Genomic DNA, 16154 nt, shown 5'->3' on the forward strand with positions numbered 1-16154 from the left:
CTTGCACAAACAGAAGAATGAACAAAGGACTGCAACCTCGTTAGGCAAATATAGCTTTTTGGCTTTAAACGTAAGTAAAAATGAATTGCCATGCAGATTTACTACTGCAGCTACAACATTTTAGCCTCTCTTACATCCATGAGGTATGAAAATGTTGACCTAAACACTTCAAATCTGTATTTGTCTTATCGGTCCTGTTTTTACTGGCTATTAGTACCTATATTTTTCCATACTTCCAGCAAAAAGCATACTTTGGGAACTAGAATTTATCATTCAGAAGTAATCTGACATTCAGATAACTCATATTTACAATGCTGCCTGCATTTGTTAATTGCGTGATCTGAATTTCATTGAAAGAAGACCCCGTAAACAATCTTTGTAGTAATATTCTATGTTCTCAAACCGTCAGTGAATTCTAAGAGCAAGGCCTTTAAGATGTTAGGTTAGAAGTGATTATTGTACAGTCATCACCAGCATATTAGAAACCTACTGAATACTTACCATAGTAAGAAAGATGCCAAATTCTGGGTTCATTTCCACATTATCTCCATCAGTAAAAATAAAGGTTTTTTTATGTTCCTTCTTGCACGTCAAGACAATTGCAATTTGCTGTGCAGCTACCGACAGTACTGGTAAATCAATACGATTGAATTCATCAAAGCAACCCCAGGAGCCAGACTGAGCAAGACCTTCAAAGAGAAAACCAACTAAGCATCTGATCATTTTGTTGTTACCCCCCTTTGGTGCAATTCCTAAGTCAAAAAACAGATTAATCTACTTCAGGAGAAAAATACATTTATTTTTGAAGGTTGGGAAAGGGACAAGGAGAACATTTTAAGTATTTTTCAAGTAAGAATTCATAAAGTTCCAAATATCTTTAAGCTTGTCTAGGGTACTACATCCTTCAATTTCTGCTCTTTGTCTCAGTATCTTGAATGTTTTCCTGTTCCCTCTGCCCCTACAAAACATTCCCCAAAATAAGTCTATGAAAATATGATAGGTAGTCAATAGCTTAACATACAGATTAAAATGAATAATAAAGTTTTTTTCACCCAGAAAGAAGTTTGGGGTCAGTTTGTGCCAGAACCGCACCTTTCCTCAGCAATTTTGGGAAAAACAAAACAAAACAAAACAAAAAAATCATTAACACAGTCACAACAACAGAATAGTCAAGAACCTCCAAAACTCGATATCTAATTTGACATATGCCATGGCTGACAGGTACCAACTGCAAGTGCCTAAAAAGAAATCTTGTTTGCTTCTAACTTCAGTGAGCAGTGTCAATTGTTTTTAACATATAAATTGTTTTTCACACACTTCCTTCAGCTGGTAAGAACTTTGACATTTGGAGGAAACAGAACACTGAAATCAGAATTCAACATAGTCCATCAGTTCAGCAATAAATTTCACAGCTTTCTCATTTTGTACTGATGGTATTCTTTAATTATTTTAAAGTCTTTGCGTATCCTTTCCTAAACTATCTTATGTTTTCAGACATTTCTATTTCTTGGAGAAGGTGTGCAATTTTATTTTACATTCATAACAAGATATTAATTTCTTGCATTCACTAACAGGCTGAAAACCACCTGCTGATTATGTGTTGACCTTGCTTTACAAAGATGTTCTCTCTGCGTTTGTAACTTTCACACAGTTCATAGTTCATAGTCACAGAATATCATGAGTTGTAAATGACCCACAAGTAACATCAACCTAAACTCCTGACTCCACACAGACCTACCTAAAAGTTAAAACATATATCTAAGACAGTTGTCCAAACAATGCTTGAACACCAACAGACTTAGGACCCTGACTTCTTTCCTGTGGACGTTGCTCCAGCGCTTGACCATGCTCTTCGTGAAGAACATTTTCCTAACATCCAACCTGAACTTCACCTGATGCAGCTTTAAGCCATTCCTTCATGTCCTACCACCGGACACCAGAAAGAAGAGATCAACACCTTCCTCACAGCTATCCAACTGTATCCAGCATACAGTTGACATTTTTGGCCAACGTGTTACCTTTGGTCCACGTCTTACCTTTGAAGATCCTCCCAAGTCCTCTGAAATCCATCTGGTCTGAACAGTTGAAGACCACTACATATTTTCCAAGGCACCGCCCCATGTCTTTGATGGTTTCAGTTTTTCCAGTTCCTGCAGGTCCAACAGGGGCTCCACCCATGTACATGCCTAAAGCTTGAGCCAAAGTGATGTAACATCTAAAAAGCAACAGGCTATCATTACCTAATGGGCTGCAGCACAAAGTTTTCTGTATAGTGCTAGAGAAACTTACACAGGCATGTTACATGAGGAAGGTCTGACTTAAGGTGACAAAGAAACTGCTGAAATTATACACCTCCAATTAAAATTTAAATCAGTAAGAAGGAAAATTCTTCACTCAGCCTCTGATGCAGGCAATATTAAGGTCCATCTACTCATACATAAAGTGGAAGAATAGATAATCCTCAATAATCAACAGCCTGAAAGATCCCAAGAAGGGAAGAAAGTAGATACGGAGATGCTGCCTAATCCAGTTTAGTTAGTTTAGTTCCTGAATTACTTTAATTGATGTAGTTCTGAACTATTTTATACTGCAGAGTATGGTAATGAAAGATGGCTATCGTTTCCTTCCTCATCCACCTTCAAAGTTTGATCATACACTGCATTCCATTTTCATAAATAAAACTTCTATATGTAATGCAGTAAAATACCAGCTAACACTTATACCTAAATAGAAGTAAAAAAAAAAAAAAACAAAACCAGTAACAGCTTACAGAACATTATTTGTCTTAATCCAGTTAGGTAAAGGTCATAGAATTATTTGGTTGGAAAAGACTTTTGAGATCATCAAGACCAACTGTACCCATCCACTACTAAACCATAACCCTGAGAACTTCATCAACCACTTCCCTGGGCAGCCTGTGCTAGTGCCTGATGACTCTTTCGGTGAAGAAACTTTTCCTGATATCTAATCTGAACCTCCCCTGGTGCCACTTGAGGCTATTTCCTTTCATCCTATCACTTGTTACTTGAGAGAAGAGGCCAATACCCACCTTGCCACAACCTCTCTTAAGGTAGTAGTAGACAGTGATAAGGTGTCCCCTCAGTCTCCTCTTCTCAAGGCTAAACAACTCCAGTTCCCTCAGCCACTCCACATAAGACTTGCGCTCCAGAACTTTCACTAACTTGGTATAGGGGAAGGATAAATTCCCTGGTCCTGCTGGCCACGATATTTCTGATACACACCAGGATGCTGCTGGCCTTCTTGGCCACCTGGGCACACTGCTGACTCATATTCAATTGGCTGCCAACCAACATCCTCAGGTCCTTCTCTGCCCGGCTACTTCCCAGCCACTCTTCCCCAAGTACGTAGCACTGCGTGGGATTGTTGTGACCCAAGTGCAGGACCCGGCGCTTGGCTTTGTTGAACCTCATCCTGTTGGCCACAACCCATTGGTCCAGCCTGTCCAGATCCCTCTGCAGTGCCTCTCTACTCTCAAAGCAGATCAACACTTCTGCCCAGCACAATGTCATCTGCAAACTTACTGAGACAGACCTCTCTCTTAACAGGACTGCAATTTGTTCAGCATTGTTCTAGATCAAAGATCTCCAGTCTACTGCAGTTGAATAAAATTGTTTTCCTTGTCTATTCTTCCTTAGCTGTTTTTCATTTAGGTTGCCTGCAAACACTTATTTTTGTCCTGTATCTCTGTCTGCCTATTGTATTTGTTGGATGTACCTCATCCTCAGATATACCAGCCTCAGATACACAAGAATCAGAGTCCCATACATCATATATGTGCGGATCACATAAGTATGTGACAGAAATTAAGGTAGAAGTTACTTATATTGTAAGGTACAGAGATAAAAATATTCATGTATTCCATGTAAAGTTATTGACTTTGATAAGACTGTGAAACATAAACCCTGCAGAGATCTATTATTCATCCAATAGGAATGATTAAATTGCTCTTGTAAAAGCCTAGGTTTGGCATCAAAGAATAAAGGAATAAAATCAGCCTTTTTCACCTGTCTGTAAGAGGTGTTATGACAAGTCTGTCAGTACAGCCCAAGAATTCATTCTGGTATGTGAAACTCACATCAGTGATCTTAATCATCATTTTATCATAGTCTTCATTAAAATAAAATCTACACTGTTTCAGCCACTCGAAGTCTGTAGGGCTCTTGATATGCATGCAACACTAAAAAAAAGAGGGGGGGGAAAGGGTTGCAGTATTCATGGTTAACATTTACTTTTGCATTTATACTATCTCATCTGAGTAGTTCTGCAACACTGCAATCACAAAGGCAACACTGCAATCACAATTAAAGGCATAAAGAACAGCTAATGACACAAGAATAGTGGAGACTCTTGTCTTGATTTTTACTACAAAAATTGCTAAAGTGTTATTGATGTCTCTAAAACCTCTATTAAAGCAAAGGAACTTCAGGCTTTAGATGAATGTGTCAAAATTCTAAATAAAAATGAACAGTTCATAAGCCTCAAATAGAAGTCATTAAGTTCAGTTAACATCAAAACTGTCATTTCTTTTACTCATCTCTACCATTTTATTTTTGCCTATGAGCAGGAAGCATGTAATGGGATACTTGATCTTTTAACTGGAAAAAAGACAGTGTCATGGTGCAGATACTAGTTAAGGAATTCAACATAACAAAGATTAAGTCAAAGTTGACCAATTATATTAAAACAAGATTAAACAAAGATGCTCTGCAGGTTGGATTAAAAAAATTATACTTTATATAATGTGATTATAACTAGAAACAACAGGTTCTACAATGAAAAGATGGCTGTCTGCCTATCAGCAATGGGTTAAAACTCAATAATTCTTTTCTCAGACATATTAATTTCAGAGTCAGACCCATAGCTTCCTGTGGGTAAATGGCTACGCTAGCTTTAAGCAGTAAATGCTTTTATTTTACTAATTTAAGTATCCCGTGAGAGCATAAGAAGGTGTGAAGTTAATAAATAAACCCCCAAGTAATAATTAGGTATAATTAGAACAGAGAGGATAGCAGCGTCAACTAACTTCAAACTTTTTCCTGTAATATAACACTACATTCACTCTATTTACTCCTTGAAACTCACAATGTAGTCCAGAGAAAGGACAAATTACTTGCAACGCAAGGTATGAGGAAAAAGAATTCCCTCACTGATATTGCAATGAGGCATCTAACTTAAGTGGGCCAACACAAAGCTTTATAAAATTCTGCTATTGCTTGTAGAGGGAAAAAGCTACTCAATTACTTAAAGAGAAACAAAGACAAGGATTGAAGAAATGTCAGCACTTCTGTCGTACTCCAGGTCATGTAATCATTACAAATCTGAAATTAAATGTTTAGCTTAAGAGGCAGGAGTTTACAGGTACAGTAATGTTTCTTTCTTGTCCTTTCAGATTATTTTACACGGAAACAACCCCATAACTCATTGTAAATTTTTGAATACTTACCAGACCATCAAAAATGTCCCTCTGATGCACATGAATAGTAATTAATGTCTCATATTTAACTCGCTCAACTGGACTAAGGTCTTTTGTTGTCATATCTATCAGCATGTTTAGGAGATCCAGGAAAAAATGGTTCGTCTTTTGCATTATTTTTTTATCATACCTAGCATTAGTCAAAGCTGCTTCTGTGTCTCTTGTCCAAATCATTTGGATCCCCAGCAACCCAACCTTAGGAAACATAAAAGTATATGCTTCATAATCTGTTCTCTTTTACCTAGAATGTACATTCACATGCACAGATAAACTAAAGAAACAGCTCTGCTACAGTTTGTATAATTTTTTTTTTTTCATGCATCCATATACAGGTCATTCAATCTATGCTTTCTTTTTAAGTGTAACAATTCCATTCATAAATACATTTAATTCCACACTTCAGCTTTGTAGATACTGTTTACAGTGCACTACAGATACAATCGTTCAATGTAATTTACAGCATTTACAAAAATAATATATGTAACTAATATACTTTCTACATGCAATTAATAACTAATCAATGAATAATTAATGCTTCAATTTAAAATATTTTTTCCAATAATTCAGAAACTTTTTATTCCCTCTCCAACAACTTTCCTGACCATAGAAGTTTCTTCACATGTTAAGAAAATAATTTTCCCCCAGCACTATCCTCAGCTCCAAATTTTTAGCAATACACAGTGTTTTCCTGAAAATATAGACACACTATTTTACTACTTGTCCTTCAATGGTCGAGTATTAAATTTTTAAAGAAATAGTGATAACTCCAATTTATTTCATTGAGCATTATTCTTTAACAAGGGCTCCAGGGTAAATTTTCTTCTTTCGGTTTCAGACATGTAAAGAATAACTTAAAATATTTAACTTATTAAGATAAATTTAAATGTCAGTTTTGCATTTATAATATTGGCTGCAATTTTGACTGCAAAGACAAGAAAAAAACACCAATGTGCTACATAACTGTGAAAAATTCTTCACTGATTTAACAATAATATTACCTGTGCTGGATAAGTAGAAAGAAATTCAGTCAGCTGGAAACTAGTTTCCTGGATGTGCTCAGCTGCCTGGCGAATAACATTATGGAGTGACAGCTGGGATTCCTTCAACAGAGAATTGAGCCAAACTTCCACGTTGCCTTCAGCCATTACAGGTTTAGTCAGCTCTATGGTTTCACCCTCTCGTGAACTAATAGACAATATACGATCGTATACCTAATAAAAGCAAAGCAAGAATATTTTGTGTTTATAGATGTGTTGTTATCTTTACCTTAACTATCTCATTTTCTTGCCATCATTCCATTAAACTTATTTAGGTCACTAATAAATTATATCAACCTGTTAAGTGAAATGTAAAAACAATCAAATCATTATTTTTGGTGTGCAGAAAGGCTTTAAACAAACACTGTTACATGAACAAGGAGATAAACTCCAATACACTGACAATTCCTGAATTTCACTTAAGTTTCAATGATAAAATCCACTTTCTGGCTGCAATAAAGGAAATAGCCTTATAATCTAAAATAACAGAACCACAAGAGTTAAGGAACATCAAAGGAATTTCTAATGGGGAGGTAGTGAATTTCTAAGAAAATATATAGATACACAAGAACAAATATTTGTTCTTGTAAAAGGTATAAGAAAATTGTTCCTCAAACAGCATGTTTGAAGGGATATTAAGAAAAACTCAAACAGGATACATTTTCTTACAATAAAAAAAAAAAAAACCAAATGAAAAATACAAATACAGGCAATCTAAAGATACAGGGACACTCATAAAGAATCAGAAGGTTATCTGAGGGGATGCTAACCTATATTAATCCACAGAAGATAGTTCAATACATGGGGTTTTTTTCTCTGAAACCTAAGCACTGGTGCAAATTGAAATCTTAAGCAAAGAAAGCCTACACAGCATCAAATAGTTGATGATCTCAGTGAAACAGTTGAATACCCTCTGTACTCAGGTAGTTGTCTTGTTTAACACTTATTGCATGTTGTTAATTTGAAAGAACGTAACACTGAGGTGCGGGCCGTACATACCCTTTCATGGAATCTGACAGTTTTAATGTTGTCAAAGACATTCAGCAGATGCGCCTGTATAGTGTGAGAGTCTGATGCCTGGCCAAGAATTTCTAAGAGAGCAGGATCTGACACAAAGAAGAATCGAGGAAATAGGAGGCGCTTTTTCTCCAGGTACCTGCATTTAAAAAAAAGTGTCTGGGTGAGGGCAGACAGCAAGTGAATTAGGTTTATTTATGCACCCTTTCCTCTCTAAAGGCAGCATTTCTTACAATGTACCATTGCAATTTTTAGCAGTAGCAATGACAATAATTCTTATCCATCATAACTTCATGTTAAGCACCTGATTTAAAGTGACTCTTTTGGCATCAGAAATCATTTAAAGGAAAGTTTTTATTATTTGTTATATTGTAAGCACCAGTAAAAAGACATTTAAAAAGAAACTAAACCCAAAAAAGAAACGTTTTTACATTAAACTGTAATTTGCTATTTAGGTCTCATACTGAATTTCTCCCAGAATCATGAGGGGTCTGAATAGGACTTACAGATCTAGACCACATTCTAGATTGAAACTAGGCTGGAACTCGCTTTGGTTTTAACAGAGATAGACAGTGAGTGACAGCTTAGACACAAATTAAATACTTATGAGTGAGTTGCTAGGAATTTCTTTGGAGGAGGTGTATCATCTTGCTAACTTGTTTGCTCAGTTCAAAAGAATTCATAGTAGAATAAGAACATGATCTTTGCAAATTCCATGGGACAGTACTGAAGCAACTGTTCTTTCCATAGTTACTCAATTCACAACCATATGCCCAAGAACGAAGTCTTGTAGTAATCTTACCCTGTGAGAGATTTCTGACAGATTTCGAGTTGTTCTAGTAAATGTGGTAGTAACTGTCCCATAATTTCATCTCCAATGCAGCACTGAACAACGTTGGGTGTTTCATGAGCTCGGGTCATGATCCTCACCCAGGATTTATCAATGTTTGAGAAACGCTTTGCTTCCTGTTGAAACATAACAGTGAATGTGGCAGGAAAGAGATGTAGAAAGGAAGAGAGACAAGGGAAAAGGCACTTGCTTGCAGAATTGGTACCCAGTAATCTCACCAGTAATCTTCTCAACTAGTAATCCTGTGTCAAACTTCAAAAGACTTTTCAGCTTAGAAAAACACAAATCCTTCTGCTTACACAATACAGCCTATTTTATACGTGACTGTCAAGCCTATCTACTTTCTCTTTCAATCATTCTTAGAGAAAAAGACAGAAAACTCATTATACTTTAACTACATGCTTCAAATTTGAAGATTTTTTTCCTAAAATCTTAAGTTTATTTTTAAATTGAAAAGCTATGTAAGAATGTTTAAGACAATGATTCCTAGGTACTACTAGGCTAGTGGCAGGTACTACTAAGATAGCCTAACTAGGCTACAACACTACTAGATTTAAATATACTTTGGTTAACAATTTTATAACCTAGAAATAAAAATATCAACTAGCTCACAAAAATTGTATTATTCTTTCTAACACAATAATTCTGTTGGCATTTTTTACCTAATTTCTTAGCAAGACTAGTTTTGTTAAGTACCAAAAAAAAAAAAAAAAGTTTATGCTACTGTATCAATTATGACATCATAGCTAAGTTCTATTCTTAAAATGAAAAAAAAAAAATTGAAAAAAGACATGTCTCAAAACCTTTGGAAGCTGCTTTGCTATGTCACCGCCAACAAAAACAGCTTCTAAATAAATCCACAAGTTCTGCACAGTCATCCAGTTCTCAATGATATCTGTTGTGTTGGAAAGATAGTGCACCCATTTTTGAATCTGCGTCTTGAAGGGTGTGTTGTATCTAAAATAAGAAGAAGATAATTGCTTTATTTCAAGCAGGAAACAGGACATTACCTATACGGATAAGGAATAGTTTTGCTGCTTGTATCTTTGTCAAATGGAGGTATGAAAACCTTTACTTGACTCAATTGAACCAGTTAGCAGCTATAAACCAAATCAGCTCCAACTTGCTGGTACACATGGTGCATAGCACAGCTCTCCAACAGAAGCTGAACAGGAGTAAGATATTAATTTTACTTTGAGGTAAAATGGTTTCCAAAAGGAATCGTGCAATATCTTGAAAGCTGCAAGACTCCTAGAGGTCCTTATCAACTGAATTCTTGCTTTTGAACATCTGCCTGATGATCAGGTTCTGTGTTCCTTATTTTATCTGCAGGTTTTGGCATGTGAAACGAGACCAACTGAAGATCATTTTAGTTAGGACTAACAGCACCTACAGCATGAGGCAGTGACCTATCACAGGGGACAGAGTAGCAGTGCCTGTAATGCCTACAGTATGCCTGCCACAAGCAGGCTTTGTTCCCTTTATGCTCATCACTACTTTCTTGCATTAATGAAAACTGCCCAGCTGACTTCAGGAAGTCTGAACTGCACCCACATGCTTTCAAAAGATCTTATTGTAGGGACACAGACAATACGAACTAGCCAATGAACAGTTCAAGACCAAATAAGTTCTTAGTTTTTATCTAGATGTTTTTCCTCTCCTCTGTGAAAGATAGATTTGTTCAATAAAACAAAGCTTCTTGAAGATATTTTTATCTCCTCCCTGCCCTTTTCTTGTTACCTGTTATTCATGAGAGAACCCAGAACCATCAAGCTGTCCTCCATGGTAGCTATTGTTTCTGATGTGCTGTCACCTCTCAGAAGAAGTTCTCCACGGGTTTTAAAGTTTGCAAAGGTAAATGTTTTGTTGTCCCATTCAGCTACCACTTGTTTTAACTTCTGCTCAATGTCTCTCTCCTTCGCAGCACTTATGCAAATATCCTTTCAAATAAACAGGATGTCAAAACAAGCTATGAATGATTCAAGTCTCTGGTATACATATATAACTCATATTTTCTTCAGCCTCAGTAAGGCTGATGAGCTACTACTTAGTAAGTGGAAAGATCTGCAGACATACAAACACATTAGCTAACATTATATTATATGTATGCCACATGATGATATGATCAGCTTTGGGGGAAATAAAAGAATAATACAGTGATTACTTTTCATATCTTCAAGTGTTTCAAAGCAAGACACCCTCACAAATTAACTTCTAGTACAAGCTGTATGAATTAAAAAGAGGAGTTGACACCACAGTATATAGGTGCTATTATTTTATAGAGAAAGCTGAAGTGAGGAGGCTGGAGAACAAGTCTTATGAGGAGTGGCTGAGAGAGCTGGGGTTGTTTAGCCTAAAGAAGAGGAGGCCGAGGGGAGATCTTATTGCTCTCTACAACTACCTGAAAGGAGGTTGTGGAGAGGAGGGAGCTGGCCTATTCTCCCAAGTGACAGGGGACAGGACAAGAGGGAATGGCCTCAAGCTCCACCAGGGGAGGTTCAGGCTGGACATCAGGAAAAAATTTTTCATGGAAAGGGTCATTGGGCACTGGAACAGGCTGCCCAGGGAGGTGGTTGAGTCACCTTCCCTGGAGGTGTTTAAGGGACGGGTGGATGAGGTGCTGAGGGGCGTGGTTTAGGGATCGTTAGGAATGGTTGGACTCAATGATCCAGTAGGTCCTTTCCAACCTAGTAATTCTACGATGGTCCATTTCTCTGTTCTTTCTTCAGAAATATTCTGTTTTCCTTCTTACTAATATTACTTATACACTATTCAAGCAGATTTTTTCTTTCATGCATCCATGTGCCTTCCTTCATAGTACCTCTATTTCCTCTTTATATCTTAACAGTGGAGCTTCCATTATATTCCTCAATTTGAATGTTTCATTTTCCACATCAAAGTTGTGATTAGTGAGATCTGTAATCTGCTTCCAGTGCCGAGGCATCATTGCTTTACTTGACATACGCTCAAGCAATGGGCAACATTCACTGAAGTCCTCAATGATCTTCTTTAGGTCAAAAAAGGCTTGCCATTCCTTTACCCCACGAGGAAGCTTACGGCATCTATGTAGAAATAATGTAAGTTTTTTCAAACAGCTTGGATTATTCTTTCTGTTACACATTTAACCATAGTATATGATTTTAACAGCAGATCACATACCTTCCATATTCAGGTTACCTGACTTTGAAGAGTCTATATGTGACTCTGCATGTGAGATAATCTGCTTCCAGTCAATTTCATTGACTGATAGGTGGGCAGGCACCCACAGGCTCCCCTTAAGGAGCATAGCTGCATACTTCTAATACATTTTCTCCAAGTGATTTTCAAAAACAATTGAACTACTTTACATCTGGATTTCATCTTTTGGGGAGGCTCATGATACGCATTGCTCTGTGCTCTAGAAGAAAAACCTTGTTCCTCAGAACATGCAAGTTTTACATCATTTGATTCTCGGTTTGATGAAATGTTCAGCTTCTATGTATGTAATATATCCCATTTTGTAGGAAAATTATTCAGCATTTCAGTTACATATATAGGGTGAATCTGTCTCTCATGAATAATGCTACAACAAGGAAGTGAAATTCCCATTTATGAACAAATAAAGAGGAATTTTAACATACATTTCAATGTCATCAAAAAACATTAACAAAGAAGCTCTCCAAGGAACAATAATGCTCAACATTTAGAATCTAAACTGGCTCCTTCAGTTAATGAAATCAGTAATAGATATATTTTCCAATTAAAATTCACATTTCGTATTTCAATGAACAAATACTTAAAATCATATTTAAGAAGTAACAAAAGTATTTTAGGCATCTTTACTTCAGCAGCAGTTTCTCACCTGTTCTGAAATTCCAGAAGGTCACTGTTAATTTTTCCAGTGTCTAATTCTGACCAAAGAATATCATTGTAGCCACTGACTGTGTCAATGACGTTGTTATATAGATTATAGAGTTTCTGTAACAGGTTCAGTTGCTTCTTTATTTCAAGCAGCTGGGGGTACTGAGTAACAGACAAACCGAAAAGTTCTTCCCCAGCAGTATAAGTGATATATTTTCGAAAAAGAGTATCAAATCGATTCTAAGAAAGAAAAAGATGAAATTTAATAAAATTAAATAACTAAATATTCAAGATCTGGCATTGTGCTTATTGCTGCATGGGTGATTAAAATCTAGTAAATACTATAAAAGATATACAGGAGATACTAACAACTTATATTGTCAACAGTCATGTAAACAGTTTTCATGAGAAAAGTAACTTCGAGTGAGCCTGGTGATACACCTTTAGAAGCTGACAGGGAGGCCATTTACTTCATGTGGTGCAGTTGCAGAAATACTAAGCTTGCATTTGAATAAGGCAGAGCATGACATACAAAGAAAAGAAAGGTGGATGCAGCAAACTCCACCTCTCCAAATACGCTGTGCAATTCCTTTATTGTAGGGTTGAAGTAAGAATTACTACTACTGCTTAAGCAGCAAAGAAAAACAAAATTTAATTGTCAATTGCACTACAATCAAAGGAACACAGCAGAAAGTCAAACAAATAGCACTATGGGAAAAGAAAAAACATTAGAAGTCATCATTACAAGAACAGAAATTATTCATGGTACAAAGAAACATTTCAACAGAAAAAAACAGTTTAAATAGAAACTTTAATAGAATTTAAAAAAGGGTAGAGGAGGACAAGGCAGAATTGTATTAGTGAGGAAAAGACACAATAATGAACACAAGAACAGCCTATAGCTGAACACATTAAACTTAAAAGCAAGCTCTCATCAGGATACTTCAATCTAGTAATTATTACTCGTTTTCTATGCAGCCTGTCTCTTAGCTCCTAAAATAAATCAAATTTTAACCAGCATTCCCTGCAAATGCATGGAAAAAAATACCAACTTAGCTTTCATTAAGTTAAAACAGACTTTGTCCAATCAGTAACTCCAAGTATCAATGAAAATTTGTTCAGCTACTCTGATTCATTCTTAGGGCCTTCAGGTGTTAGTTTACTTGCAATAAGAATCAAGCAATGTCTTAGAATTAATAGTACCTGAAATATAGTAAGTCTGTCATTGGCTTCCTGAGGCTCTAAACCAGCAACCATTGGCCCATTCTAAAAGTAAAAAAAAAAATTTAACAGTGAACTGAGGGAGTGAAAATAGCCACAACTTATTCCTAATCAGCATTTTCTAAATGCTAAACTCTAATACTTTTGTGGCTTCAGGATTCCATCCCTACATTAGATAGCTGAACAAAAAATATCAGTTACCTAACAGAACAAGGCCAAACAAACAAACAAAAAAAAGCACACAAAGTAGGCAATTAATTGTCTTTTTAATACAGAAGTTACCATAATAGTGTAAAAGCTAAGCAATGGTAGCTCCTTTTCCAAGTAAAAATCAACATTACTTAGAAGATTATACAAGACAGTAGCTGTTTATCATAGACTCTAAATGTCCAAGTCAATCTTTAAAAGCTGATGACAAGCAATACATAATTTTGTCACAAACAAAAAAATAACCAAATCCTGCCCTGTGCTGAAACTCAAAATACCACTTGAACAAGAATAAACTTATTCTTCAGACAGTGGAGATGCATCCCATTAAATCAGTCAACTCCACAACCTTTCCATGCTCTCACTGTTCCTCAAAAACTCAACTAAAACAATACACCATGAACACTTGCCTGATCATAATCTGAATAGAACTGTGCACATTCTTCAGCAAAAGTCTTTACAGTGCTAATAAGCTCTCCTCTGAAGTGTGGCTGCAAAGCAATGAGCTCATTCTGCATTTCATTTGCACGGACTAGCAGTTTTTCCCAAGCGTAGTGCAAAGTGTCCACCTTCTCTGTCTCTTCCTTGGCCACAAGTAGATCATATTTGTTTAGCATAGCATAGGATTCCTGTCAAATGGTTTGATCAAGATACACAAATGGTAACTGAAGTGAATTTTATACATATATGTATACTTACCTTTCAAATTTTTAAGAACAGAAAATTATTTGTTAGAAAAATAAAATCTTTTCTTTTTGCTCAGCAATTATCACAGTTTGGCAAAACAATACCGATACTGGAAGAAACATCAAAATGAAAACTAGATAGCTTTCCTTAACTCCTTACCTTTCACACATCATTCTGCTTTCTGATAGCTTAATTGCCCTAGTGCAATCTGCCACTCTTAAAAAAAAATAAATAAATCTAGTTAAAGTACCTCATTTTAATGAGGATATCCTTCTGATCCATGTCTTCAGTTATCTGCCATGACCCAATCAGAATATTACAGGAGGGGAGCCATGAGAAAGCATCCAAGCAGAGGCCTTCTAGTATGCAGAGCAAACAAACTTCTATTCCATAAACACCTTTAAGCCCTACTTTATGTTTTCAAATTAGGAGACCACGTCAGAAGTTACCAGAACTAATAGGCTGCAACTATTTCAAATGCTCTAACTATTCATCATTCAGCATGAAGAATCTACTTTAAAATCTAATTAATGGTCCCTTGTTTTCTCAGAACACGGATCTCCACCTGAGCCACCAATGTAGAAACACTCCACATTACTGAAAACTCCAGTCAAGTTTCACAAAATCACAACTGAAAATCACTTACTGTAAATTAGCACAGGGTGGCAGTGAATCTGTGGCATAACAGTTTCAGAGGGAAGTTTTTTTATAACATGGAATTATTTTCACTTACATCTTCTAGTTTAAATCAAATTGCAGACAAATTGCAAAAAGGGAAATATAACTATCCATTTGCCACTTCACTTTGTGGAAAATACTTCAGCCTTTGTTTCAAAAATCTGAAGCCTGACTCCTTGTGTCTAGAGGCTTGAGGCTCCTGCTTGCAGAATTGGAAGGTTAGAAATCCTTGGTTAAAGTGTTTTTTGCCTTGTCTCCACATCACATGGCAAATCAGGATAGCTCTTGGCAGGAAATTCCAAAATGTCATCTCCTAAGAGATCACATTACCTATGACAAACACATTACCTATGACAATTCCATAGAAGGTTCCAGCCACAGATATGCTTTGATTTTCGCCAAAAGCTACCCGTCTTATTTTTGCTCCATAATACAACTAGCGAGACCCCCATAGCTTCTAAGGTTCAGAGATCCATTCCTTCTTAGCTATATTCTGCAAAATATGGAAGAGCTCCAAGCTCATTTCCACTATTTGCACATAGAAATATAAACAGCATTCCTTAATTTACCTCAGCTCAGAGAAAACAGAATCACAGAACACAGATGCAAGACATTTCTCTGATAGCAAACACAGTTTTTCCATCTCTAAAACAGAACATCAGAGTTGTCAATATTTGGTAGGTAAGAATTCTGTGTTAAGTTACTTTAATTTAAAACAATAAAATTATGGGCAATCAGGAATTATGAACATGCCTCAAGAAAAAAAAATTCTACTGATATCTAGTCAATGCTGTGTTTTGCCAAACTATAGAATTCTTAAATTCATACTCTGCTCAGGAATGCAGAGAAACAGTTACCATCTGTTTTTAATTCTGCTATTTGACCAGAAGCTCCCACACTGTCAGATGTTCAATAACTGCATTGTGATAAGTGAACTTCTTTAAGGAAATGAGTTGTTTATGTTTAGTTCAACACATTATATAGCTGATAAAGCAGTCACTCTCACACATTCTCATATAATCTGCCTAACGTTAGCTTTCCCTTCTTTTGTAGGCAAAGCTAAATTAAAAAAAAAAAAAAAAAAAGCTGAAAATCAATGCATTTCACAAACAGACTTCTTCCA

General features: G+C 36.2%; 1 protein-coding gene across 1 annotated transcript in view; it reads right to left on the minus strand.

Moving 5' to 3' along the window:
* The window catches only part of DNAH5 (dynein axonemal heavy chain 5), a 123333-nt gene that overhangs the window by 67557 nt on the left and 39622 nt on the right, over window positions 1-16154 (minus strand). Inside the window, exons 25-37 of the mRNA XM_009570288.2 lie at window positions 14077-14295; window positions 13442-13504; window positions 12240-12478; window positions 11220-11460; window positions 10139-10338; window positions 9202-9355; window positions 8351-8514; window positions 7531-7687; window positions 6493-6705; window positions 5465-5689; window positions 4026-4198; window positions 2037-2215; window positions 502-689 (exon numbers count right to left, since the gene is read on the minus strand). Of these exons, the coding sequence (XP_009568583.2) occupies window positions 502-689; window positions 2037-2215; window positions 4026-4198; window positions 5465-5689; window positions 6493-6705; window positions 7531-7687; window positions 8351-8514; window positions 9202-9355; window positions 10139-10338; window positions 11220-11460; window positions 12240-12478; window positions 13442-13504; window positions 14077-14295 (2415 nt within the window). The remainder of the gene's footprint in view (window positions 1-501; window positions 690-2036; window positions 2216-4025; window positions 4199-5464; window positions 5690-6492; window positions 6706-7530; window positions 7688-8350; window positions 8515-9201; window positions 9356-10138; window positions 10339-11219; window positions 11461-12239; window positions 12479-13441; window positions 13505-14076; window positions 14296-16154) is intronic.

This window comes from Cuculus canorus, chromosome 2 (assembly GCF_017976375.1).
Source record: "Cuculus canorus isolate bCucCan1 chromosome 2, bCucCan1.pri, whole genome shotgun sequence".
In the NCBI taxonomy this organism is placed as follows: Eukaryota; Metazoa; Chordata; class Aves; order Cuculiformes; family Cuculidae; genus Cuculus; species Cuculus canorus.